Source organism: Setaria viridis, chromosome 7, assembly GCF_005286985.2.
Source record: "Setaria viridis chromosome 7, Setaria_viridis_v4.0, whole genome shotgun sequence".
NCBI lineage: Eukaryota > Viridiplantae > Streptophyta > Magnoliopsida > Poales > Poaceae > Setaria > Setaria viridis.
In genome coordinates this window covers 1,373,266-1,399,853 of record NC_048269.2, presented here as the reverse complement: position 1 = coordinate 1,399,853, position 26,588 = coordinate 1,373,266, and the positions used below count along the sequence as shown (strand labels likewise).

Sequence of the window (26,588 nt, the reverse complement as noted above, 5' to 3'; positions counted from 1 at the left end):
AATCTATTAATAGTTATTTATTTTCTACAATTGTTCGTGTAAAATTCACATATATGTATCCAAATTACAGATGTGGAATATTCAATTTGGACTCTTGAAGAAGGAAAGAGTAGCATCAATAAGTGAAGGTCTCATTGGATTCCTGGTGGACGAGGTGGTAAATTCAGAAGGAGACTTTTATTATGATGGACAAAAATTAGACGCTCCCAGCACCTTGATGGGAAGATCATTGCAGATATATATAGTTTGATTTAGTTTGTATGTATATGTAATACGTAAACTAATTAGATTTGTATATATATAGTACGCTAAGAATTGTATAGTATTTGTATAAATACTTGTTTGATTTATTTAAATAATTATTTGATTCTTTTAAATAACAGTTTAATTGATTTCATTATAAAAAAGTTATGCATGGTGCTGTGAGATATGCACGAAATTATAGGCGCCATGCAGATACCTGCATGGTGCTGTACGCACTTTAGTCCCGGTTTCTTTTACAAACCGTGATTAAAGAGGCGACCTTTAGTCCTAGTAGGGATCTGTCCACCACCTAGCGTGGCAGCCCCGTTAGTCCCGGTTGGTTTTACAAACCGAGATTAAAGGATGGTCTTATATCCCGATTGAAGGACCCGTGATAAAAGACCCCTTTTATCTTAACGGATTAATCCCGGATGCATTTTCGGGAGATATGCATTCTACGAACCGGTACTAATACCGATTTATCTAGTAATGCGAAGATGCATGGCCTTGCTTGTATTGTATATACAGCCGACTAGTCACCAAGCAGCTAGCCATTCCAGAGAGAATCAAATTTTAATTGCATTTGTTTCGGCCGTATTAATATTCCACTCCGGATGCGCAAAAGCCATCCTTTCATGCGAATAAGAGAATCAATGCAACAGAATAAATCCAAATATGTGGTATTTAATTTGGACTTAATTTTTCCGAATCAACATTTCATCAATGCATTTCGCAAAACTTGGAACGTGTGAAACATTTCATCAACACATTTCGCTTTATGATTCATAATCACTGTATACTAAAATGGTTCCTGCAAAACGCTCTGGCGCCTGACCATGAAGGCGAACGTCTTTAGAGCAAATATTAATTACGTACAAATAAATGTCACTAAAATCAGATTCTTCAGGGGTATGCACTCCTATATATACTCGACTCCAGTGCCTCTCCCGTAATTACCCCAGCGCCCAAACACACTTGTGGTAACTGTTTACTACTATCCAAGAGGAAGCACCATGGCCAAGCAGCATCTCCTCCTCGTCGTCCTCGTGGCTTCCATCCTGCACGCTACTGCTTCCTCCCTAGAAACCACTTCTTCAGCCAGTAACTGGACAGTTGCGGCGGCGGCCTCGACAGTGTACGACGTCCTGGAGCAGAACAACTTGCCACGGGGCCTCCTCCCACAAGGCGTCCAGTCGTACGTGCTCCACGATGGCGGCGCCCTAGAGGTTACCCTCCCCCGCGAGTGCAACTTCTTCGTCTCCGTCGCCGGCAAGCGGTTCCATTTTCGGTACGGTAGTAGTGTAGCCGGGGTCATCCAGTCCGGATCCATCAGCCGTGTGTCCGGCGTGAGGGTGCAGGCCGGATTCGCGTGGCTGGGGTTCAACCAGGTCCAACGCGCCGGGGATCAGCTCAACATCCAGCTTGAGAAGTCCACGCAGTCGTTCCCGGTAAGCACCTTTGCGCAGAGCCCACGCTGCAGCTGAGAGAGGCTCGGATGATGGATCGGCAGCAGGAAGAGCCCAAGATTGGTGTTGTGTATATGCACAGCCTTTTGATTCGTGGCCCATACGTGCTGGTGAATATATTTTGAGTGAATAATACTTCAATTTTGTGCTACATTGCGGCTTAATGCTTTAATGATGGATTAACATATTTTTTGTTGTCCACTGATTATTACACTTGCTCAAGTCCTCCATGCTCTCTACAGTACTTCTTGAAAAATACTCGTTGCCCTAGTTCGACCTTTCATCTTCTACACATCGTTCCCAACAGATGCTTATTAGTAGTGTTAATTGTGAAAAATACATTGTTGCCAAATAGGAATAAGAGTAATTGGGACGGTTTACGTACATTATCGATAAATAAAAAATATCGGTGGTTAGTGATAAACGGAAAATATCGGATATAACGGATGCTATCGACGATAGATAAATTGTTTCGGACAAAATTTATTAAACAAACCCTCAATTTATGCAGAAATAAATATAGATTCTCTACAAACTAATCAGACTGAGAGTCGGGTTATACCCCATCAACGCCTCCCCTCTTGCCCTTTGATAAGATTACCCCAAACTAGAGTCTCTAATTAATTAGCCAAGACCAGATCCATATAGTCCTTGTGGTTGCACGGTTTTTCAAGGATGGTGGCTCCATGTTCCAATTAATACATGGTATTCTTGTAAAATAAGCATAGATACAAGGATGGTTAGGAACACTTGCCTTTCTCCAAAGAAAAGTTAATCTTATCGCTCTTCAGCTCTTGCTTTCTTAAAGCTCTTCATCTTCAAATCTTTCAAACTGCGATCCTTCTACTCGAAACAATCACCAGCACAAACATACAAGCAAACAATCAAGTACAACTAAGAGCAATACACCAAATTAAAAGAAAGCTTTAAAAGAACATACTAAAGGATAAGACTCGATGCGAACGCGCAGAACTAAGTTTGAAAAGGTAAAGCTATCGAGAGATTTGAATTATAAAAGAAAGGCAAAAGCCTACATGCTTCATATATTTTAATAAAGAAAACAATGTAAAGATATTTTAGAGAAACATCCTTAGCAAGTTATATTTATATGAAAATACGATGTACAACTTACTCAAATTTTATTTATAAACATTGAAGTACAATTTATGCAAATTAAACATTTAATTTGAAAATTAAGTATATGTAAACATTTAAGCGCATAGCTTTATGATTCTGGTTCAACAAACCAAATATATTTCAAAAACACATTTGTGTTTACATTTGTGAAATTAACATTTAATTATGAAAGCTCAAGATATAACTTATGTAGCTTTTATTCTTAAAACAAATTGAATAAGAATTAATTGAACTAAGATTAATTTATAAAAGCCGAGGTATATCTATAATTAACTTTTAATTGGAAGAGTTATTTAAATAAAAATTTACCAAGTTTACATAAGTTATGAAAATGCGGGGTTGAACTCTAATTAGATTTTAATTAGAAAAGCAAGTATATAAGTACTTAATCATATTAATATTTTGGACAAATTACAAAATAGAGAATATGATCAACATCGCTTCTAATGCGTAATTTAATTGATATGAATCTAACGCAACAAGATGGAGAACAAAAATGTGAAATGCTGATCAGAACGGGGAAGGATATGGACCAGAGGTAATCGGGTGGATTGACACACAATTAATTAAAATTATTAATTGTTTGCTTTGAGATTCTTATATTTTGAGTGAATAATACTTCGATTTTGTGCTACATTGTGGCTTAATGCTTTAATGGTGGATTAAGATATTTTTTGTTGTTCACTGATTATTACACTTGCTCAATTCCTCCATGCTCTCTACAGTACTTCTTGAAAAATACTCGCTGCCCTAGCTCTACCTTTCATCTTCTACATATCGTTCCCAACAGATGCTTATTAGTAGTGTTAATTGTGAAAAATACAATGTTGCCAAATAGGAATAAAAGTAATTGGGACAGTTTACGTACATTATCGATAAATAAAAAATATCGGTGGTTAGTGATAAACGGAAATATCGGATATAACGGGATGCTATCGACGATAGATAAATTGTTTCGGACAAAATTTATTAAAACAAACCCTCAATTTATGCAGAAATAAATATAGATTCTCTACAAACTATCAGACTGAGGGCCGGGCTATACCCCATCAACTTCTCCCCTCTTGCCCTTTTGATAAGATTACCCCAAACTAGAGTCTCTAATTAATTAGGCAAGGCCCGAGCCATATAGTCATTGTGATTGCACCGTTTTCGAGGGTGGTGGATCCATGTTCCAATTAATACATGGTATTCTTGTAAAATAAGCATAGATAGAAGGATGGTTAGGGACACTTGCCATTCTCCAAAGAAAAGTTACTCTTACCGCTGTTGGGATCTTGCTCTCTTAAAGCTCTTCATCTTCAAATCTTTCAAACAATGATCCTTCTACTCGAAACAATCACCAGCAGAAACATACAAGCAAACAAAAAAGTACAACTAAGAGCAATACACCAAATCAAAAGAAAGCTTTAAAAGAACGTAATAAAGGATAAGACTCGATGCGAACACCACGAACAAAGATTGAAAAGGTAAAGCTATCGAGAGATTTGAATTATAAAAGAAAGGGAAAAGCCTACATGCTTCATATAGTTTAATAAAGAAAATAATGTAAAGATAATTTAGAGAAACATCCTTATTAAGTTATATTTATATATGAAAATACGGTGTAGAACTTAATCAAATTTTATTGATAAACATTGAAGTACTATTTATGCAAATTAAACATTTAATTTGAAAATTAAGTATATGTAAACATTTAAGTGCATAGCTTTATGATTCTGGTTTAACAAACCAAATATAATTCAAAAACACATTTGTGTTTACATTTGTGAAATTAACATTTAATTATGAAAACTCAAGATATAACTTATGTAGCTTTTATTCATAAAACAAATTGAATAAGCATTAATTGAACAAAGATTAATTTATAAAAGCTGAGGCATATCTATAATTAAATTTTAATTCGAAGAGTTATTTAAATAAACATTTACCAAATTTACATAAGTTATGAAAACGCGGGGTTGAACTATAATTACATTTTAATTAGAAAAGCAAGTATATAAGTACTTAATCATATTAATATCTTGAACAAATTACAAAATAGAGAATATGATCAACATCGCTTCTAATGCGTAATTTAAGATGGAAGTCGCGTAGCGGGGCTGGAGGACAAGGGTGGCATAAGATGGCACGACACGACAAGCAGCAGGACGCAGGGGCAAGGGTAGGGGCAGCTGGCAACGGCTCGAACGAGAAGACTGGGGCTGCAGGAGGTGGGGCCACTAGGGGCGGTAGGTGACGACATGGGCCCTAGCGGGCAGACACCGATGGCGGCACGGGCGTAGGGAGTGGAGTGATGGAGAAAAGAAGGCGAAAGAGTCGGATAGGATGGATAAGAAAGAGAGGATGGGAAATAAACAGATAGAAAAAAAGATGGGAAGGGAAACTAAAAGGAAGAGACAAAAAAAGAGAAGGGTATTATGGTCATTTCATATTTTATCCATTTAAACAATCAGGAGAAGCCATTTTACCGAACGTCTTACAAACTAGATAAGCTAGTGCGAAAAAAAACTGCTCCACCAAAGAATCCACAGCTGGAACCATTTCACCCAAAAGTACAGCCCTGCCAAACTAACCCATAGCATGGTGGTGACCAGCTAGCCATGTTTCATTATTATTACCGAATTAATATTCCACCCAAAATCATGTTAGATTACTTGTTTTTTAGCCTCACATTCTTCAGGAGACGTGCTAGAAAAAACATAGTAAATTTCTTAGAAAATTCGAAAAAATTTGGCCATCAGGCAGTATACTTTAATCAACAGTAATAATAATAGCTATAAACAGAGCATAGCTTAGTTACCTAGATTAGGTGTGAAACGTGGCACCTGGTTTGAGTTGTGAGCTTGACATGAGCACTCGCACATATTTTAGGTTTCATTTTAGGGAAGAACGGTGATTCTAAGCTATAGAACATGTTTGTCCATAGCGAGGTGTTGGTTTTGGCTTCATCAATCTCAAAATCTCCTGATTCCTTCTATAGAAGGTATAGTGCTTATAGAGGCAAAAGTGTGTCCTGGCATTTGTCCATGTAATGTGTGTGCTGTGCGGTAACAGATTTTTTATTATAAGGGGCTGTTTGTTTGTTTGAGCCTCTCGGCGCTTTTGGTCCTTTGGCTATTGGGACCTCTAAAAGCCCAGTGGCTCCAAAACCTATAAGGCAAAATCTTCCTGTCATGAGCTTTTCAGCTTCCAACTTTTAGAGGTGTTTGGTTTTGGACATCCCAAAAGTTAGCAGTTGAAAAGCTCCCAGAAAATCAAACAAACAGGGTCTAAATCTTATTAAGAACTATATTCGAGTACAAAGTTTATCTTCATCCTTCAACATTATACAATTTTCTTATGGGATGAACCTAGGATACAGCTCAACGAGGATGAACTCTTCTTCCTCCTTTTTCCCCACCCCTTCTCTCTTCTCTTCTTCTTCTCCCCTCGTCTTTCTCATCCCCTAGCTCTGCTTTAACGAGGATGCACCCTATAGGTGGCTAGAAGGCCCCCAACCCCTGGATCCGCCACTGGTTTTCTTTTAATGTAAGCCACCTAGAAGACACCGACCAAAAATGTTTCACATCGCCAACCACGGTACGTACTGCACTATTAGCTTCATTTTAATTCCTAACCTTCGATTCGATCTCCAGTTCAATTAAAACTTACTTGAGAAGGTTTATTGAAATTAAACAAAGCTAAGAAGAACGAAATCACCAACTAAACATGGTTTCAATTATTTGATTTTCTGTTATCAAATTGGCACATTTTTTATAAACTTCTTTAGCAAATTATATTTATATATGAAAGTACAATGTAGAACTTACTCAAATTTTATTTATAAACATTGAAGTACAATTTATGCAAATTAGACATTTAATTTGAAAATTAAGTATATGTAAACATTTAAGCGCATAGCTTTATGATTCTCGTTTAACAAACCAAATATAATTCAAAAACACATTTGTGTTTACATTTGTGAAATTAACATTTAATTATGAAAACTCAAGATATAACTTATGTAGCTTTTATTTATAAAACAAATTGAATAAGCATTAATTGAACTAAGATTAATTTATAAAAGCTGAGGTATATCTGTAATTAACTTTTAATTGGAAGAGTTATTTAAATAAACAGTTACCAAATTTACATAAGTTATGAAAATGCGGGGTTGAACTATAATTAGATTTTAATTAGAAAAGCAAGTATATAAGTACTTAATCATATTAATATCTTGAACAAATTACAAAATAGAGAATATGATAAACATCGCTTCTAATGCGTAATTTAAGTTGATATGAATCTAATGCAACAAGATGGAGAACAAAAATGTGAAATGCTCATCAGAACGGGGAAGGATATGGACCAGAGGTAATAAGGTGGTTTGACATGAAATTAATTAAAATTATTAATTGTTTATTTTGAGATTCTTACAGTTTTCATGGAGAGGACTACGGGAGCAAAACTTTATTTGTAATACTGGTCAACGACTATAGTGGTGTATAGATAGCGTGTTTGGTTCGTGGGATGCTACTACCAAACAGCAGGAGGGTGGACGGCTTCAGCGGATAAGCCTCCCAAAGCCCACTAGGAGGAGCCCATGTGCAGAGCCGGAGCCCAAAAATGTTGGTCCCCACGACCCTGGAGGGACCTACAGGTGGAGCAAAGTAAGAGAGGCGGAGACGGAAGTGAGAACGGATGACGGCGGTAGGCTAACCAAGAGTACCGGTGGCAGTCGCGTAGCGGGGCTGGAGGACAAGGGCGGCATAAGATGGCATGACACGGCAAGCAGCGGGAGGCAGGGGCAAGGGTACGGGCAGCTGGCAACGGCCCAAACTTGGTTTATAGAAATTAAACGAAGCTAAGAAGAACGAAATCACCAACTAAAAATAGTTTCAATTATTTGATTGCCTTTTATCAAATTGGCACATTTTTTTTATAAACTTCCTTGATCAAAGCCTCAATGCTATCAATGTCTTAAACATCATGTATTTATTTTAAATATAATTTTTAACAATCTGGATCGATCCTTTCATAGATAAAATGTTTTGTAGCAAATCATACAGTAATAATTTGGCACAAAATCAATTTGTTATTTACTCCAAAATGATAGGAAGTTGTATGCAGGATTTGCACAAAAACATGCATGACAAGCAGCACAAATGCTTGCAACACGAATCGAACGGCCGTAGGTTCCTAGCTGCTGTTGACCAATCGGATCCTCAGTTGCAGCGGGGTCTCTGCGCGAAGGCCATTCTTTCATGCGAATAAGAGAATGAATCCAAATATGTGGTATTTAATTTGGACTTAATTTTTCCGAATCAACATTTCATCAATGCATTTCGCAAAACTTGGAACGTGTGAAACATTTCATCAACGCATTTCGCTTTATGATTCATAATCACTGTATACTAAAATGGTTCCTGCAAAACGCTCTGGCGCCTGACCATGAAGGCGAACGTCTTTAGAGCAATATTAATTACGTACAAATAAATGTCACTAAAATCAGATTCTTCAGGGGTATGCACTCCTATATATACTCGACTCCAGTGCCTCTCCCGTCATTACCCCAGCGCCCAAACACACAAGTGGTAACTGTTTACTACTATCCAAGAGGAAGCACCATGGCCAAGCAGCATCTCCTCCTCGTCGTCCTCTTGGCTTCCATCCTCCACGCTACTGCTTCCTCCCTAGAAACCACTTCTTCAGCCAGTAACTGGACAGTTGCGGCGGCGGCCTCGACAGTGTACGACGTCCTGGAGCAGAACAACTTGCCACGGGGCCTCCTCCCACAAGGCGTCCAGTCGTACGTGCTCCACGACGGCGGCGCCCTAGAGGTTACCCTCCCCCGCGAGTGCAACTTCTTCGTCTCCGTCGCCGGCAAGCGGTTCCATTTTCGGTACGGCAGTAGTGTAGCCGGGGTCATCCAGTCCGGATCCATCAGCCGTGTGTCCGGCGTGAGGGTGCAGGCCGGATTCGCGTGGCTGGGGTTCAACCAGGTCCAACGCGCCGGGGATCAGCTCAACATCCAGCTTGAGAAGTCCACGCAGTCGTTCCCGGTTAGCGCCTTTGCGCAGAGCCCACGCTGCAGCTGAGAGAGGCTCGGATGATGGATCGGCAGCAGGAAGAGCCCAAGATTGGTGTTGTGTATATGCACAGCCTTTTGATTCGTGGCCCATACGTGCTGGTGAATATATTTTGAGTGAATAATACTTCGATTTTGTGCTACATTGTGGCTTAATGATTTAATGATGGATTAACATATTTTTTGTTGTCCACTGATTATTACACTTGCTCAAGTCCTCCATGCTCTCTAGAGTACTTCTTGAAAAATACTCGCTGCCCTAGCTCTACCTTTCATCTTCTACACATCGTTCCCAACAGATACTTATTAGTAGTATTAATTGTGAAAAATATATTGTTGCCAAATAGGAATAAGAGTAATTGTGACGGTTTACGTACATTATCGATAAATAAAAAATATCGGTGGTTAGTGATAAATGGAAATATCGGATATAACGGATGCTATCGTCGATAGATAAATTGTTTCGGACAAAATTTATTAAAACAAACCCTCAATTTATGCAGAAATAAATATAGATTCTCTACAAACTAATCAGACTGAGAGTCGGGTTATACCCCATCAACGCCTCCCCTCTTGCCCTTTGATAAGATTACCCCAAACTAGAGTCTCTAATAAATTAGATAAGAGCAGATCCATATAGTCCTTGTGGTTGCACGGTTTTCAAGGATGGTGGCTACATGTTCCAATTAATACATGGTATTCTTGTAAAATAAGCATAGATACAAGGATGGTTAGGAACACTTGTCTTTCTCCAAAGAAAAGTTAATCTTACCACTCTTTAGCTCTTGCTCTCTTAAAGCTCTTCATCTTCAAATCTTTCAAACAGCGATCCTTCTACTCAAAATAATCACCAGCACAAACATACAAGCAAACAATCAAGTACAACTAAGAGCAATACACCAAATCAAAAGAAAGCTTTAAAAGAACGCACTAAAGGATAAGACTCGATGCGAACGTAAGGAACTAAGTTTGAAAAGGTAAAGCTATCGAGAGGTTTGAATTATAAAAGAAAGGCAAAAGCCTACATGCTTCACATATTTTAATAAAGAAAATAATGTAAAGATATTTTAGAGAAACATCCTTAGCAAGTTATATTTATATATGAAAATATGATGTAGAACTTACTCAAATTTTATTTATAAACATTGAAGTACAATTTATGCAAATTAAACATTTAATTTGAAAATTAAGTATATGTAAACATTTAAGCGCATAGCTTTATGATTCTGATTTAACAAACCAAATCTAATTCAAAAACACATTTGTGTTTAGATTTGTGAAATTAACATTTAATTATGAAAACTCAAGATATAACTTATGTAGCTTTTATTCATAAAACAAATTGAATAAGAATTAATTGAACTAAGATTAATTTATAAAAGTTGAGGTATACCTATAATTAACTTTAAATTCGAAGAGTTATTTAAATAAACATTTACCAAGTTTACATAAGTTATGAAAATGCGGGGTTGAACTCTAATTAGATTTTAATTAGAAAAGCAAGTATATAAGTACTTAATTATATTAATATTTTGGACAAATTACAAAATAGAGAATATGATCAACATCGCTTCTAATGCGTAATTTAATTGATATGAATCTAACGCAACAAGATGGAGAACAAAAATGTGAAATGCTGATCAGAACGGGGAAGGATATGGACCAGAGGTAATCAGGTGGATTGACACAAAATTAATTAAAATTTTTAATTGTTTGCTTTGAGATTCTTATAGTTTTCATGGAGAGGAGTACCGGAGCAAAACTTTATTTGTAATACTAGTAAAGGATAATAGTGTGTTTGGTTCGTGGTATGCTACTGTCAAAAATCATCCGATCCAAAAACCGCTCCTCATGGAGTTGTTTGGCAGCATTGTCCATTGTAAGTATGTTTCACGCAGTGATGCCAAAAGTACTCTAAGGAATTATGGGTGGTGATGAGTTGTGTTTACATAGCCCCCTTTGCATTGCTGCGGGAGGTGCTTCTCCACCAACTCCACCCGAAGCACTACTACCAAACAGCAGCAGGGTGGACGGCTTCGGCGGATAAGCCTCCCAAAGCCCGTTGAGAGGAGCCCATTGGCAGAGGCGGAGCCCACCCCACGACCCTTCCATTTTTGCCATCCGTTACCATGGGAGGGACCTGCAGGTGGAGCAAAGCAAGAGAAGCAAAGACGGAAGTGAGAACGGATGACGGCGACAGGCTAACCAGGAGTACTGGTGGCAATCACGTAGCAGGGCTGGAGGATAAGGGCGGCATAAGATGGCACGACACAGCAAGCAACGGGAGGCAGGGGCAAGGGTAGGGGCAGCTGGCAACGGCAAGAACGAGAAGATCGGGGGTGCAGGAGGTGGGGGCCACTTGGGGTGGTGGGTGACGACATGGGGCCTGGTGGGCAGACACCGATGGCGGCACGGGCATAGGCGGTGGAGTGATGGAGAAGAGAAGGGGAAAGAGTCGGATAGAATGGATAAGAAAGAGAGGATGGGAAATAAAGAGAGAGAGAGAAAACAGATGGGAAAGAAAACTAAGAAGAAAAGAGAAAAAAGAGATGGCTATTATGGTCATTTCATATTTTATCCATTTAAATAATCAGGAGAAGCCATTTTACGTAACGTCTTTCGAACTAGATAAGCTAGTGCGAAAAAAACTGCTCCACCAAAGAATCCACAGCTGGAACCATTTCAGTCAAAAGTACAGCCCTACCAAACTAGCCCATAGCATGATGGTGACCAGCTAGCCATGTTTCATTATTGTTACCGAATTAATATTCCATAAAAAATCAGGTTTTGTTTCACCAACCAGACATGAATGCAAATTAAATAAAGGAATCATGTTAGATTACTTGTTTTTTAGGATCACATTATTGACGAGATGTGCTAGAAAAAACATAGTAACTTTCTCAGAAAATTCGAAACAATTCTGCCATCAGGTAGTATACGTTAATCAATAGTAATAATAATAGCTATAAACAGAGCATAGCTTAGTTACCTAGATTAGGTGTGAAACGTGGCACCTGGTTTGAGTTGTGGGCTCGACATGAGCACTCGCACATATTTTAGGTTTCATTTTAGGGAACAACGGTGATTCTTAGCTATAGAACATGTTTGTCCATAGCGAGGTGCTAGTTTTGGCTTCGTCAGTCTCAAAATCTCCTGATTCCTTCTATAGAAGGTATAGTGCTTATAGAGGCAAAATTGTGTGCCAGCATTTGTCCATGTAATGTATGTTCTGTGCGGTAACAATTTTTTGTTATAAGGGGATGTTTGTTTGTTTGAGCCTCTCGGCGCTTTTGGTCCTTTGGCTATTGGGACCTCTGAAAGCCCAGTAGCTCCAAAACCTATCAGCCAAAATCTTCCTGCCATGAGCTTTTCATGTTCCAGCTTTTGGAGGTGTTTGGTTTTGGACATCCCAAAAGCTAGCGGTTGAAAAGCCCCCAGACAATCAAACAAACAAGGCCTAAATCTTGTTAAGAACTATATTTGAGTATAAAGTTTATCTCCATCCTTCAACATTATACAGTTTTCTTCTAGAATGAACCCATGACATAGCTCAACGACGATGAACTCTTCTTCCTGCTTTTCCGCCACCCCTTCTCTCTTCTCTTCTTCTTCTCCCCTCGTCTTTCTCATCCCCTAGCTATGCTCCAATGAGGATGCACCCTGTAGGGCTGCAGAAGCACACCAACCCGTGGATCCGCCACTGGTTTTCTTTTAATGTAAGCCACCTAGAAGACACCGACCAAAAATGGTCGACATCAACCACGATACGTACTGCTCTATTAGCTTGATTTTGATTCATAACCTTCAATTCGATCTCCAGTTCAATTAAAACTTACTTGAGAAGGTTTATGGAAATTAAATGAAGCTAACAAGAACGAAATCACCAACTAAAAATGGTTTCAATTATTTGATTGCCTTTTTATCAAATTGGCACATTTCTTTCATAAACTTCCTTGGTCAAAGCCTCAATGCTATCAATGTCCTAAACATCATATATTTATTTTAAATATAATTTTTAACAATCTGGATGGATCCTTTCATAGATAAGATGTTTTGTAGCAAATCATAAAGTAATAATTTGGCAAAAAATCAATTTGTTATTGTTGACACCAGATTTTGACACGTATGGAATCGGCGTCAAGGAGGAAAGGATTGGCCGATACGGCAAGTTAAAAGGTCATGATCGGGAATCGGCCGATTGGTTCTACAGTTGGAGATCGGCCAATTGGTGCTCCAGTGTTTTGATGGATAGAGTTGGTAGAGATCGGCCGATTGAAAGGCTGGAGTAATTGGGCCAATATGGGCTTAAAGTGCATCAGAAAGAGAAGACGAAGGGGGATTGGCCCGCAGGAGTGTAATAACCAACTCCGATACGAGTTGTACTTGTAAATATTCATTTTCGCTTAAAATTAGAGATAGATCCTGGTCGGTTAGGAAATTGGTTGTAACAGGCTATAAATAGCCCTCTTTAGAGATCTGTAAACAACACATCAATCAATACAACAATCTACTATTTCCTCGTACTTTACTTTCAAGTCGGCAATTTCGCCAATACTTTTCTTCTTTCACGAGTTTGTACGGGTTGGCAGGACTGCATCGACACGATCTCCGGCCGATTCTGTAAGTTCTGTTTATCGAGTAATATCTAAGCTTTAACTTCAGGCGCATCGCTGTCATTTCATTTAGATTTATTCACCAGTTATCGATATTTACTAGATTATAGGTTTTACCTGTAGTTCTAGTTTTATCACCAGTTATCCAGCTTGAGGTTTGAGCTATCGGCTTTATTATTGTTATTCTTTATTTATTATTTTCATATATAGCCGATTAGATCTATTTCAAGTATTGCTCTTGTAGCGTTATTTAGAATTACTCTAGTAGTTTTCTTCATAATTGCTATGTGGTTGTCGGCTGTATCATAGCCGATTATCTTTTTATAGCAAATCAGCTGATTCGCTGATACGCTCCTCGAGATCGAAAGTTTAGCTGATCGCAACTCCTGGAATTTGACACGTTTTACTCCTTGCCAATCAACAGGTCAGATTGGCTGGCATGCCGCGCGAACCGCACCAGGGCGATCACCCGAACAGGAGTTAAGCAGATTCTCCCGGGTCGTGTGTCCAACGCTAAGGGTCAATCGGCTGACTTTTTAGCGCCAAGACACTTTGGGCACGCCCGGTGGGATGATTTCAACCTCTACCATGTCGAAAGCTACCGAAATCTTTGAAGACAGCGTCATCGAAGTGACGAAAGCAAACCTCAAGGATGACCAGAAAGAAGAGTTGGCAAAGCAAGTGGAACAATAGAGAAAAACATGCCTACAATCTTTCAGTCGTACCAGGAGCGGGGAAAACGTCAAGAAAGCTCCTTTCCCAACTCCCCGTCAAATCACCATCACTAAGGATTTGGACAAAATGTCCGATATGGTTCAGCAGTCCGTCTACCAAGCTTTCATTAACCAATCCGCGATGATAACCAACACGGTATACAATGCCGTCATCAGCTCCCTGGCCAATGGCGTATCTCAAGGATATCAGGGGCCAGCATACGCTCCACCCATTACGGCCCCAGTCAGGAGTTTTCCAAGCACATCTCACTCGGCTCCTCAGCCGATGTAAACCCAACATGGAGGACCCAGTGTTTCTTTGCCGCCAGTGCACCCAGGATACAACAGCGCGCCATGCTTCCAGTCACAAGCACCACCTCAGCCTCCTCAAATTTCATCTACGCAATCATTGCCATAAAACTCAGTGCCTTGGGGGGCACCGTCGACAGCACCCGTGCTAGATCAATCGGCCAGCTACGAAAGCTCCCTGATCCAGGCACCATTCCAATCGGCCGTCCAGCCGACGGTTCCATAGTATCAGCCTGCCACGTCAGAAATCGGCACGGGGGCAGATACTGCTAAGGCGCTCCGGGGTGCGGCGCCGATGATACTATACAATGAGGTGGCCGGTTTGCTACGCCACCAGATGCTGACCGCTCAGCCGGCCACATTACCACAGAATCCGCCGCACGCTTTTGTTCATCACCTGGTCATCCCGCCGCCGATCCACCAACATATACCGGCTCCCCAGCCAATAATTCATCAGCAGCAAGTAGACTGGACGGCAAGGATAGCAGAGGTGATCCAAGAACAGTTCGGTTTAAAGCTAAAAGTACAGACTTACACGTAGAAAACGCCATACCCGCCCGCCTATGATCTACTGTCATTTCCCCATCGGTACAAAGTTCCCGACTTCACCAAGTTTTCGAGGCTCGATGACACCTGCACTATGGAACACGTGAACAGATTCATCATCCAATGTGGAGAAGTGGCTACAAAGGATGCTCTACGCGTGCGGCTATTCTCATCGTCCCTGTCCGGGTCAGCTTTTTCGTGGTTCACTACGCTGCCACCCAACTCCATAGTTACTTGGGCTGACTTGGAGAAGGAGTTCCATAAGTACTTCTACACGGGAGTGCATGAGATGAAGCTCTCAGATCTGACCAGCCTCAGGCAAAGGAGCGATGAGCCAGTGTCCACTTATGTGCAGAGGTTTAGAGAAGTCCAAAACAAGTGCTACACCCTAGTCCTGACCGATGCGCAGCTGGCCGATATTGCCTTCCAAGGTCTCCTACCGCACATCAAAGAGAAGTATGCTTCCAGGAGTTCGAAAGCCTGAGTCAAATCGTTCACCGATTGTCCGGTCAGGAAGTACACCCCTTTGATCAGCGAAGAAATTTTCAGAAGAAGGTGGCATATCTGGAGGGATCTAAATCTGAAGAGGAGGTGGAAATCGGCCTTGCAGAGTGGGTTAAGGGGAAGAAGCCGATATCATGTCCTTTTGGGAAAAAGGAACCAGAGGCGTTCGGTTTTGACACGTCAAAGGCTGACAAAATTTTCGACCTACTCCTCCAAGAAGGGCAGATCAAGCTCTCACCCTATCATACTATCCCATCGGCCGAGCAGCTAAAAAAGATGAAGTATTGCAAATGGCACAACGTCACATCCCACGACATGAACGAGTGCAAGATCTTCCGACAGCAGATACAATCAGCCACCAAGCAAGGCAGGCTCAAATTCGAAGTCCTGACGAAGCTAGCAAAGCCAATGAAGATTGATCAGCATCCTTTTCCCACCAACATGGTTGATACGGGAAGAAACGCACTTCAAACCAAAGTGCTGACGTCATAATCGGCTACAAAGAGCGGCATTGTGGACCCCAGGAATCAGGATACGGTTGAAGATGTCAAAGGAAAGCGACGAATGGACGATGAAGGCGAAGGATCGGATGGACCGTGCAAACCCATCACTTCCCAATTCTTGCTCAACAAATACCAACAGCAACAACAAAGCTCAAGATTTCGCGAAGAAATGATGCGACGACACGAAGATCATTAGCGATGCCCGTTCTTCATCCATTGCTGGGAAAATAACCTCAGGTTGCCATCGGCCGATAATTGCCCAGAGTGCAGCGGTCCATATCGCAACAATCGTCCATTCAGAAGGTCTCGCTCCAGGGACAGAGGATCAGAGCCAATCAGCAGAAACTGGCACGAGCAAGAGGATCAGCGCCTTTCAGTGCGTGATCGGCTGGGGGGCAGAAGTGACTGATATGATCGGCCAAAGGACAGACGTGAGCGATACGATGGGCCGGGGGGCAGGACCGACCAGCACGACCGACCAGGGGGCAGAGTCAGTGCACACGATCGACTAGAAGAGATGGCCGATGCTCGCGTGTCAGACGAAAATCCCCTAGGACGGGAGCTAGAATGGGAGCGTGCCAAACCACCGGCCAAACCGGCGAACCCCAGGTGGTGCCCTGATGGATTGACCAAATCCCAAAAACGAAGGATCCAACATCTGCGCCAATAGGAACAACAGGAAGAAGAGCAGCAACAGATGGTGGATAAGAAAAATGATAGACCTCGGGTTTGGCGCCCCAAAAGAAACGACAAGGAAGAAGACGGCAACCAGGAATCGGTAGCTGACGTCAGCATGGTGTTCATCTTGCTGATAGAGTTCATGGCTCCCGCCAATTGGTATGACACGTCGGAGATGGAGGGACAGATGGCACAATTGGCTTGGAGCCAATGACAGCCACCTTTGAGAAACCCGAAGACGAAAAATGACAACACCTTAAGGCGCTGTTCCCCAAAGGGTACGTCAATGGACGACCTATCACCAGACTACTAGTAGATGGAGGCGTTGCAGTCAACATCATGCCGTACGCCATGTTCCGAAAATTGGGTAAAAGTGACGAGGATCTGACCAAAACGGACATGATTCTCAAGGACTTCGAAGGGAACGTGTCTCCCGCCCGCGGGGCGCTTTGCGTTGACCTCACCATCGGCAGTAAGACCCTTCCCACTACTTTCTTTATCATTAATGGCAAAGGGTCCTACAATATGTTGCTCGGTCGCGATTGGATACACGCAAATTGATGCGTCCCGTCTACAATGCATCAATGCCTCGTACAATGGGTCGGCGACAACATCGAGATAGTCACCGCCGATTCCGCCTACAGTGTTGTTGCAGCCGACACGCAACAGTGAAGCGCGAACACATCAAGTGCATATCCGGAAGAACTTGGGACACCGATTTTCTGAAAGTGTCCGATTTTGGCCTACAGCCGATCCGAGTAGTTAGCTCCGAGGATTCAGATAGATGGATCAGTTCGTCCGAGAAGATGGGAAGCTGGGGCATGGGTTTACGTCGGCCGATTCATTAGAGATGATAGATCTAGGTGATGGCACCAAACCAAGGCCGACGTACATTAGTGCTAACTTGGATCCAGAATATAAATGTAAATTGACAGATTTATTGAAAGAATTTAAGGATTATTTTGCCTGGGAATATCATGAGATGCCTGGTTTAGACTGGTCCATTGCTGAACACCGGTTACCGATAAAGCCGGGATATCGGCCATATCAGCAACCCGCACGATGACGTAATCCTAAAATTCTAACTGATATAAAGGCCAAAATTACAAGGCTAATTGAAGCAAAATTTATTCAGCAGTGCCGTTATGCCGAGTGGATCTCCAATATTGTACCGTATACAAGAAAAATGGAAAGCTGTGCGTGTGCATTGATTTCAGAAACCTTAATCAGGCTACGTCGATGGATGGATATCCAATGCCGACAGCTGACGTGTTGATAGATGCTGCCACAGGACATAAAGTCATTAGTTTTATGGATGGCAATGCTGGGTATAATCAGATATTAATGGCCGAAGAGGACATTTTGAAAACGGCTTTCGAGTGTCCGGGCCACCTCGGTTTATTCGAGTGGTAGTGATGACTTTCGGATTAAAGAACGCCGGCGCTACATATCAAAGGGCCATGAATTACATCTTCCACAAACTCATCGGTGTCCTGGTGGAAATCTACATCGACGATGTTGTGGTCAAGTCAAAAGGACATCAGGAACATCTGGCCGATTTGCGAGAGGTGTTGGAGTGCACGAGGAAGCATGGTTTGAAAATGAACCTGAACAAGTGCGCATTCGGCGTGTCGGCCGGGCAATTTCTAGGATTCATGGTTCATGAGCGTGGGATAGAGGTCAACCGGAAAATCATAGCAGCTATCAACAAGGTCGTGTCCCCACAGAATAAAACTGAGTTGCATTCCCTAATCGGCAAGGTCATCTTTATCAGGAGATTCATATCCAACTTGTATAAAGTCTTATTAAGAAAATCAAACAAACAGGGCCTAAATCTTATAAAAAACTATATTCGAGTATAAAGTTTATCTCCATCCTTCAGTTTTCTTCTGGAATGAACCCAGGACATAGCTCAACGAGGATGAACTCTTCTTTCTGCTTTCCCCCCACCCCATCTCTCTTCTCTTCTTCTTCTCCCCTCGTCTTTCTCATCCCCTAGCTCTGCTCCAATGAGGATGCACCCTGTTGGGTGGCAAAAGCCCCCCAACCCCTGGATCTGCCACTGGTTTTCTTTTAATGTAATCCACCTAGCAGACACCGACCAAAAATGTTCGACATCAACCACGATACGTACTGCTCTATTAGCTTGATTTTAATTCGTAACCTTCAATTCGATCTCCAGTTCATTTAAAACTTACTTGAGAAGGTTTATGGAAATTAAATGAAGCTAACAAGAACGAAATCACCAACTAAACATGGTTTCAATTATTTGATTGCCTTTTATCAAATTGGCACATTTTTTTCATAAACTTCCTTGATCAAAGCCTCAATGCTATCAATGTATTAAACATCATGTATTTATTTTAAATATAATTTTTAACAATATGGATCGATCCTTTCATAGATAAAATGTTTTGTAGCAAATCATAAAGTAAGAATTTGGCACAAAATCAATTTGTTATTGTTGATGCCAGATTTTGACGTGTAAGGAATCGACGTTAAGGAGGAAAGGATTGGCCGATACGGCAAGTTAAAAGGTCACGATTGGGAATCGGCCGATTGGTGCTACAGTTGGAGATCGGCTGATTGACGCTATAGTGTTCTGATGGATAGAGTTGGTAGAGATCAGCCGATTGAAAGGCTGGAGTAATTGGGCCAATATGGGCTTAAAGTGGATCAAAAAGAGAAGATGAAGGGGGATTGGCCTGCAGGAGTGTAATAACCAACTCCGATACGAGTTCTACTTGTAAATATTTGTTTTCGTTTAAAATTAGAGATAGATCCAGGTCGGTTAGGAAATTGGTTGTAACAGGCTATAAATAGCCATCTTTAGAGATCTGTGAACAACACATCAATCAATACAACAATCTACTATTTCCTCGTACTTTACTTTCAAGTCGGCGACTTCGCCCATACTTTTCTTCTTTCACGAGTTCGTACGGGTTATTAAGCTTTGTTTTATACTTTAGAGATGGAGAAAAATGAGTTTGTTTGTTGTTAAGCATGTAGAGGATTTATATATTTATATATGTTTTTGAGCTACAATGTGATGTATATGTATAAATTAGCCATATAGATTGTAGGTGTAATTTCATATTTTAGTACTTTTCAGATAGAGGTATGGAATTAGCTATTTTTAGAATAAGTAAATTATGTGGGAAATATTAAATTTTTTAATAGTTTAGTTATTTGTAAATTAAATATGAGCTAAATAATTTATGTATTTCTATATAAACTTTCAGCAATATTTGTGTTTGCGATACTAATGTTGAAAATTATAATGAAGATTCTTCCCGAGAATAATGAATTGCCATCCACAACATATGAAGATAAACGTATTGTTTGCCCTTTGGGATTAAAGATAGATGATAGTGATGCAGTAAAATAATTATTTAAGAAGGTACTATAACTAGTGTAGAATTAATGAGTCATTCAAACTTTTTGTAAATATAATTGCTAATTAAATATATTTTTGCATGTCTGAAATATGTAAAGTTTTAATTTTTACTTCATGAAATACAGCGAAACCCGGCGAGATCCGATGCAAGTTCCACCCGCGCGAGAATAAATTTCCAAATAGAAGCAAAAAGAAATAGTCTAGAATTTATGACCAGTTAAAACTTATTCTAAACAAACTTGCTAATTTAATATATTTTTGCATGTTTGAAATATGTAAATTTCTTACTTTTCGCTTCTTGAAATCCAGTGAAAACATAAATAGAATAAATTTTCAAATAGAAGCAAAAAGAAATAGTATAGAATTTATGACTAGCTAAAACTTATTGTAAACAAACTTGCTAATTTAATATATGTTTGCATGTTTGAAATATGTAAATATCTTATTTTTTGCTTCCTGAAATCCATTGAAAACATAAATTGAATAAATTTCCAAGAAACAGTCGGGAGATGAAAAACAGGAGAAGACCCCCATTTATCCCAGTTATAAAGTAAAACCGGGATAAAAGGGACTTTTTGATTCCCGCTTGGAAGTACCTATTTATCCCGGTTGATCATAAACCGAAATAAAGGGGGGGGGCTTTTATCGCGGCTGATCATAAACCGAGATAAAAGGCCTCACCTTTTATCTCGGTTTGTATTAGAAACTAAGATTAAATGTGCTTTAATCCCGATTTAAGTTAGAAACCGCGATAAAAAGGGGGTCCTGTATAAAAGTTATAGCGTCTTCTACAATCCTCCCGCCAAACACTTAGCGAAATTTTCACTCGTCATCCTCGTCCCGCACGTCACCTACCTCTACCATCACCGCTCCCCATCGCTGCCACCGGCCCATCCTATTCGCCGGCCTCCTCCGTCTCCGTTGCCGCCGCCATCATCTTCGCCCGCAATCATCGCCGGCCTCCTCCTCCGTCCCCGTCGCCACCGGCGGCGCGTCCATCCCCGTCGCTGTGACCTCCGCGCGTGCCCCTCATCGCACACCGGTGCCACCTCCTCCCCGTCGTCGTAGCCGTCCCTGTCATCGTGACCGCCGTCCTCGTCGCAAGCCGGCTGGCCGCCTCCCACGTCATTGCCACGCGTCCTCATTGCCGACGCGCCCACCTCCACCTCCGGCCGTCCCCCGGCCCGAATTAATTTTAGAAATTTGGTAAATTACTTCTAGTTGTTTGTGGAATATAGTTGTATACTGTATTTTGCATGTTACATTTTTTATATTACATTTTGAATAGTACATTTTGATAGCCAATTGGAAGGCCTAGAGCTCGACTTCCCAGCAGGCGACGGGTCAACAACACTAGGAGAAGTGGTTCACGGGGTCATTCTATGGCGCAAACACTACATCATCATCCCCAGCATGGAGGCACCTCCTCAGAGCTCAAGACCACTCTTCACAAATCCACAACAGCGACCATCTCCTCAAACATCCAGACCATCATCTCCACCGCAGCCTGCTCCATGATCAAGGTCTCCATCTCCACCACATCCTGGTGGTTGGAGCGACGACGACAACAACAACACCCCTCCACGATCACCTTCGCCGGGACTAAGAGCACCATTTAAGAAGTGGCGACTACCGCCTCCCAAGCCAAGAAAGCGTAAGAAGAAAACAAATGAGCTTGAGGTGACTCCTGAGGAATGCTGGGAGGCAATGACTCATGAGGAACGCTGGACCGAAATCCACGTGCAAGCTAGTGAGTGGTTGAGGAAATAGAGGGAATTAAGAAAAGCAAGGGAGATGGAGCCACCGCCAGTAGATCGAAGAGAATTATATAAATTTATCAAGATGCAAGAACAAGCCAAGAAGAGTCAACCACTACCATCGAACTATGAACGGGCATTAGTAAAGGTTGATGAGAAGAAAAAAAGGAAAAAAAGTCGAGCTGCCAGCTGCACCACCAAGTGAATCGAAATGGACCTTTGAGCTAGGCAAGCCTATGGTTAGCCCTGATTCGCTAAAGAAGCTATCAACGAAGATGTACGAATTCCATCAATGGTCCATGAAGTTGTCTGCCGATGAGAGGGAGATGTTGGGCCTGAAGATAAAACCAATAGATTTTCACGGAGAAGGCGAGGCAGTCCTGTGGCTACGATTCAAGGATATATACGAAGTGTACCATCATGGTGCCCTAGACATCTCTCTGATGAGCGTCTGGACTCTGTAAGTGTCCGTTTATATATACATGTAAATATTGGCTCATATCATTTTTTTGTGTATGCGTTGTCGTACTAATTAACTTCGTCTTCCATTTTATGTAGGATGCGAATTCGGATGTGCCGACATGAAGCGTACCTCCATATTGGGTTCATGGATCCATCCATAGTGAACCAAGCCCAGATACGAGATTTTCCAGATAAAATGTTGCTGGCAGTATACAATTCTTTAGACAGACAAAAATTAAAGGATCACATACTACTTCCATACAACTTCAAGTAAGTGTGTGTATACTGTGTATATTTATTTTCTTTTTCCTTACCTGATTAATGTTAGTTACCTCTAATATATATGAACATTTACGTACGCAGCTCCCACAGGATCCTCATTATTATTAACATTGATCGAAGTCATGTCACTGTCTTCGATTCGTTGAGGAGAGATCTGAAGGTGTACCAAGACGTGCAACACACGCTAGACATGTAATAATTCTGGACCTCTATCTTTATACAAAATTTTGTTTCCTAAATTTTCACCTAACACTATATCATTCATTATTTTAATCCGCAAAGCATGGAGAGAATTCATCAGGGCAGTCAAATCAGGTCAATTCATAGAAAAACTTACATGGAGAACAGACTTCCCGGTACGTATGAAGTCTGCACATTTTGTACATTCTATAGCATGAATATTTAATAACTTAATGATTTTTCCCCACAACAGTGCTTAAGATAGGAACCTGAGAATGATAATCTATGTGGCTACTATGTCTGTGAGCACATGCACAATTTATTGGGACCCAAGACCAGCAAGGTCACGGAGCACAAATTTAAAGTATGTAAAATAAATCTATTAATAGTTATTTATTTTCTACAATTGTTCGTGTAAAATTCACATATATGTATCCAAATTACAGATGTGGAATATTCAATTGGGACTCTTGAAGAAGGAAAGAGTAGCAGCAATATGTGAAGGTCTCATTGGATTCCTGGTGAACGAGGTGGTAAATTCAGAAGGAGACTTTTATTATGATGGACGAAAATTAGACGCTCCCAGCACCTTGATGGGAAGATCATTACAGATATATATAGTTTGATTTAGTTTGTATATATATATGTAATATGTTAACTAATTAGATTTGTATATATATAGTACGCTAAGAATTGTATAGTATTTGGATAAATACTTGTTTGATTCATTTAAATAATTATTTGATTCTTTTAAATAACAGTTAATTGATTTCATTATAAAAAAGGTATGCATGGTGCTATGAGATATGCACGAAATTATAGGCGCCATGCAGATACCTGCATGGTGCTGTACGCACGCACTTTAGTCCCGATTTCTTTTACAAACCGTGCTTAAAGAGGCGACCTTTAGTCCCAGTAGGGATCTGTCCACCACCTAGCGTGGTAGCCTCGTTAGTCCCGGTTGGTTTTACAAACCGAGATTAAAGGATGGTCTTATATCCCGGTTGAAGGACCCGTGATAAAAGACCCCCCTTTTATCTTGACGGATTAATCCCGAATGCATTTTCGGGAGATATGCATTCTACGAACCGGTACTAATACCGAGTTATCTAGTAATGCGAAGATGCATGGCCTCGCTTGTATTGTATATACAGCCGACTAGTCACCAAGCAGCTAGCCATTCCAGAGAGAATCAAATTTTAATTGCATTTGTTTCGGCCGTATTAATATTCCACTCCGGATGCGCAAAAGCCATCCTTTCATGCGAATAAGAGAATCAATGCACCAGAATAAATCCAAATATGTGGTATTTAATTTGGACTTAATTTTTCCGAATCAACATTTCATCAATGCATTTCGCAAAACTTGGAACGTGTGAAACATTTCATCAACGCATTTCGCTTTATGATTCATAATCACTGTATACTAAAATGGTTCCTGCAAAACGCTCTGGCGCCTGACCATGAAGGCGAACGTCTTTAGAGCAATATTAATTACGTACAAATAAATGTCACTAAAATCAGATTCTTCAGGGGTATGCACTCCTATATATACTCGACTCCAGTGCCTCTCCCGTCATTACCCCAGCGCCCAAACACACAAGTGGTAACTGTTTACTACTATCCAAGAGGAAGCACCATGGCCAAGCAGCATCTCCTCCTCGTCGTCCTCTTGGCTTCCATCCTCCACGCTACTGCTTCCTCCCTAGAAACCACTTCTTCAGCCAGTAACTGGACAGTTGCGGCGGCGGCCTCGACAGTGTACGACGTCCTGGAGCAGAACAACTTGCCACGGGGCCTCCTCCCACAAGGCGTCCAGTCGTACGTGCTCCACGACGGCGGCGCCCTAGAGGTTACCCTCCCCCGCGAGTGCAACTTCTTCGTCTCCGTCGCCGGCAAGCGGTTCCATTTTCGGTACGGCAGTAGTGTAGCCGGGGTCATCCAGTCCGGATCCATCAGCCGTGTGTCCGGCGTGAGGGTGCAGGCCGGATTCGCGTGGCTGGGGTTCAACCAGGTCCAACGCGCCGGGGATCAGCTCAACATCCAGCTTGAGAAGTCCACGCAGTCGTTCCCGGTTAGCGCCTTTGCGCAGAGCCCACGCTGCAGCTGAGAGGCTCGGATGATGGATCGGCAGCAGGAAGAGCCCAAGATTGGTGTTGTGTATATGCACAGCCTTTTGATTCGTGGCTCATACGTGCTGGTGAATATATTTTGAGTGAATAATACTTCGATTTTGTGCTACATTGTGGCTTAATGATTTAATGATGGATTAACATATTTTTTGTTGTCCACTGATTATTACACTTGCTCAAGTCCTCCATGCTCTCTACAGTACTTCTTGAAAAATACTCGCTGCCCTAGCTCTACCTTTCATCTTCTACATATCGTTCCCAACAGATGATTATTAGTAGTGTTAATCGTGAAAAATACATTGTTGCCAAATAGGAATAAGAGTAATTGGGACGGTTTACGTACATTATCGATAAATAAAAAATATCGGTGGTTAGTGATAAACGGAAATATCGGATATAACGGGATGCTATCGACGATAGATAAATTGTTTCGAACAAAATTTATTAAAACAAACCCTCAATTTATGCAGAAATAAATATAGATTCTCTACAAAGTAATCAGACTGAGAGTCGGGTTATACCGCATCAACGCCTCCCCTCTTGCCCTTTTGATAAGATTACCCCAAACTAGAGTCTCTAGAGTCTCTAATTAATTAGCCAAGACCAGATCCATATAGTCCTTGTGGTTGCACGATTTTCAAGGATGGTGGCTACATGTTCCAATTAATACATGGTATTCTTGTAAAATAAGCATAGATATACAAGGATGGTTAGGAACACTTGCCTTTCTCCAAAGAAAAGTTAATCTTACCGCTCTTCAGCTCTTGCTTTCTTACAGCTCTTCATCTTCAAATCTTTCAAACAGCGATCCTTCTACTCAAAACAATCACCAGCACAAACATACAAGCAAACAATCAAGTACAACTAAGAGCAATACACCAAATCAAAAGAAAGCTTTAAAAGAACGTACTAAAGGATAAGACTCGATGCGAACGCACGGAACTAAGATTGAAAAGGTAAAGCTATCGAGAGATTTGAATTATAAAAGAAAGGGAAAGGCCTACATGCTTGATATATTTTAATAAAGAAAATAATGTAAAGATATTTTAGAGAAACATCCTTATTAAGTTATATATATATATGAAAATACGGTGTAGAACTTACTCAAATTTTATTTATAAACAGTGAAGTACAATTTATGCAAATTAAACATTTAATTTAAAAATTAAGTATATGTAAACATTTAAGCGCATAGGTTTATGATTCTGGTTTAACAAACCAAATATAATTCAAAAACACATTTGTGTTTACATTTGTGAAATTAACATTTAATTATGAAAACTCAAGATATAACTTGTGTAGCTTTTTTTTATAAAACAAATTGAATAAGCATTAATTGAGCTAAGATTAATTTATAAAAGCCGAGGTATATCTATAATTAACTTTTATTTGGAAGAGTTATTTAAATAAACATTTACCAAATTTACATGAGTTATGAAAACGCGGAGTTGAACTCTAATTAGATTTTAATTAGAAAAGCAAGTATATAAGTACTTAATCATATTAATATTTTCAACAAATTACAAAATAGAGAATACGATCAACATCTGTTCTAATGCATAATTTAAGTTGATATGAATCTAACGCAACAAGATGG

The 26,588-nt window shown here is 40.6% G+C and overlaps 3 protein-coding genes across 3 annotated transcripts; all 3 read left to right on the top strand.

Annotated features, from left to right (window-relative positions):
- Positions 1–1,256: 1,256 nt before the first annotated feature.
- On the top strand, positions 1,257–1,727 carry LOC117863652 (uncharacterized). The gene has a single exon (XM_034747458.1). It carries the CDS (start codon positions 1,257–1,259, stop codon positions 1,725–1,727), a length of 471 nt encoding a protein of 156 aa, XP_034603349.1.
- Positions 1,728–8,420: 6,693 nt separating this feature from the next.
- Positions 8,421–9,119, top strand: LOC117863651 (uncharacterized). Its single transcript, XM_034747457.2, has one exon. It carries the CDS (start codon positions 8,456–8,458, stop codon positions 8,924–8,926), a length of 471 nt encoding a protein of 156 aa, XP_034603348.1. The 5' UTR covers positions 8,421–8,455; the 3' UTR covers positions 8,927–9,119.
- A 15,328-nt stretch (positions 9,120–24,447) lies between these two features.
- Positions 24,448–25,024, top strand: LOC117863650 (uncharacterized). The gene has a single exon (XM_034747456.2). It carries the CDS (start codon positions 24,499–24,501, stop codon positions 24,967–24,969), a length of 471 nt encoding a protein of 156 aa, XP_034603347.1. The 5' UTR covers positions 24,448–24,498; the 3' UTR covers positions 24,970–25,024.
- The last annotated feature ends 1,564 nt before the right edge of the window (positions 25,025–26,588 follow it).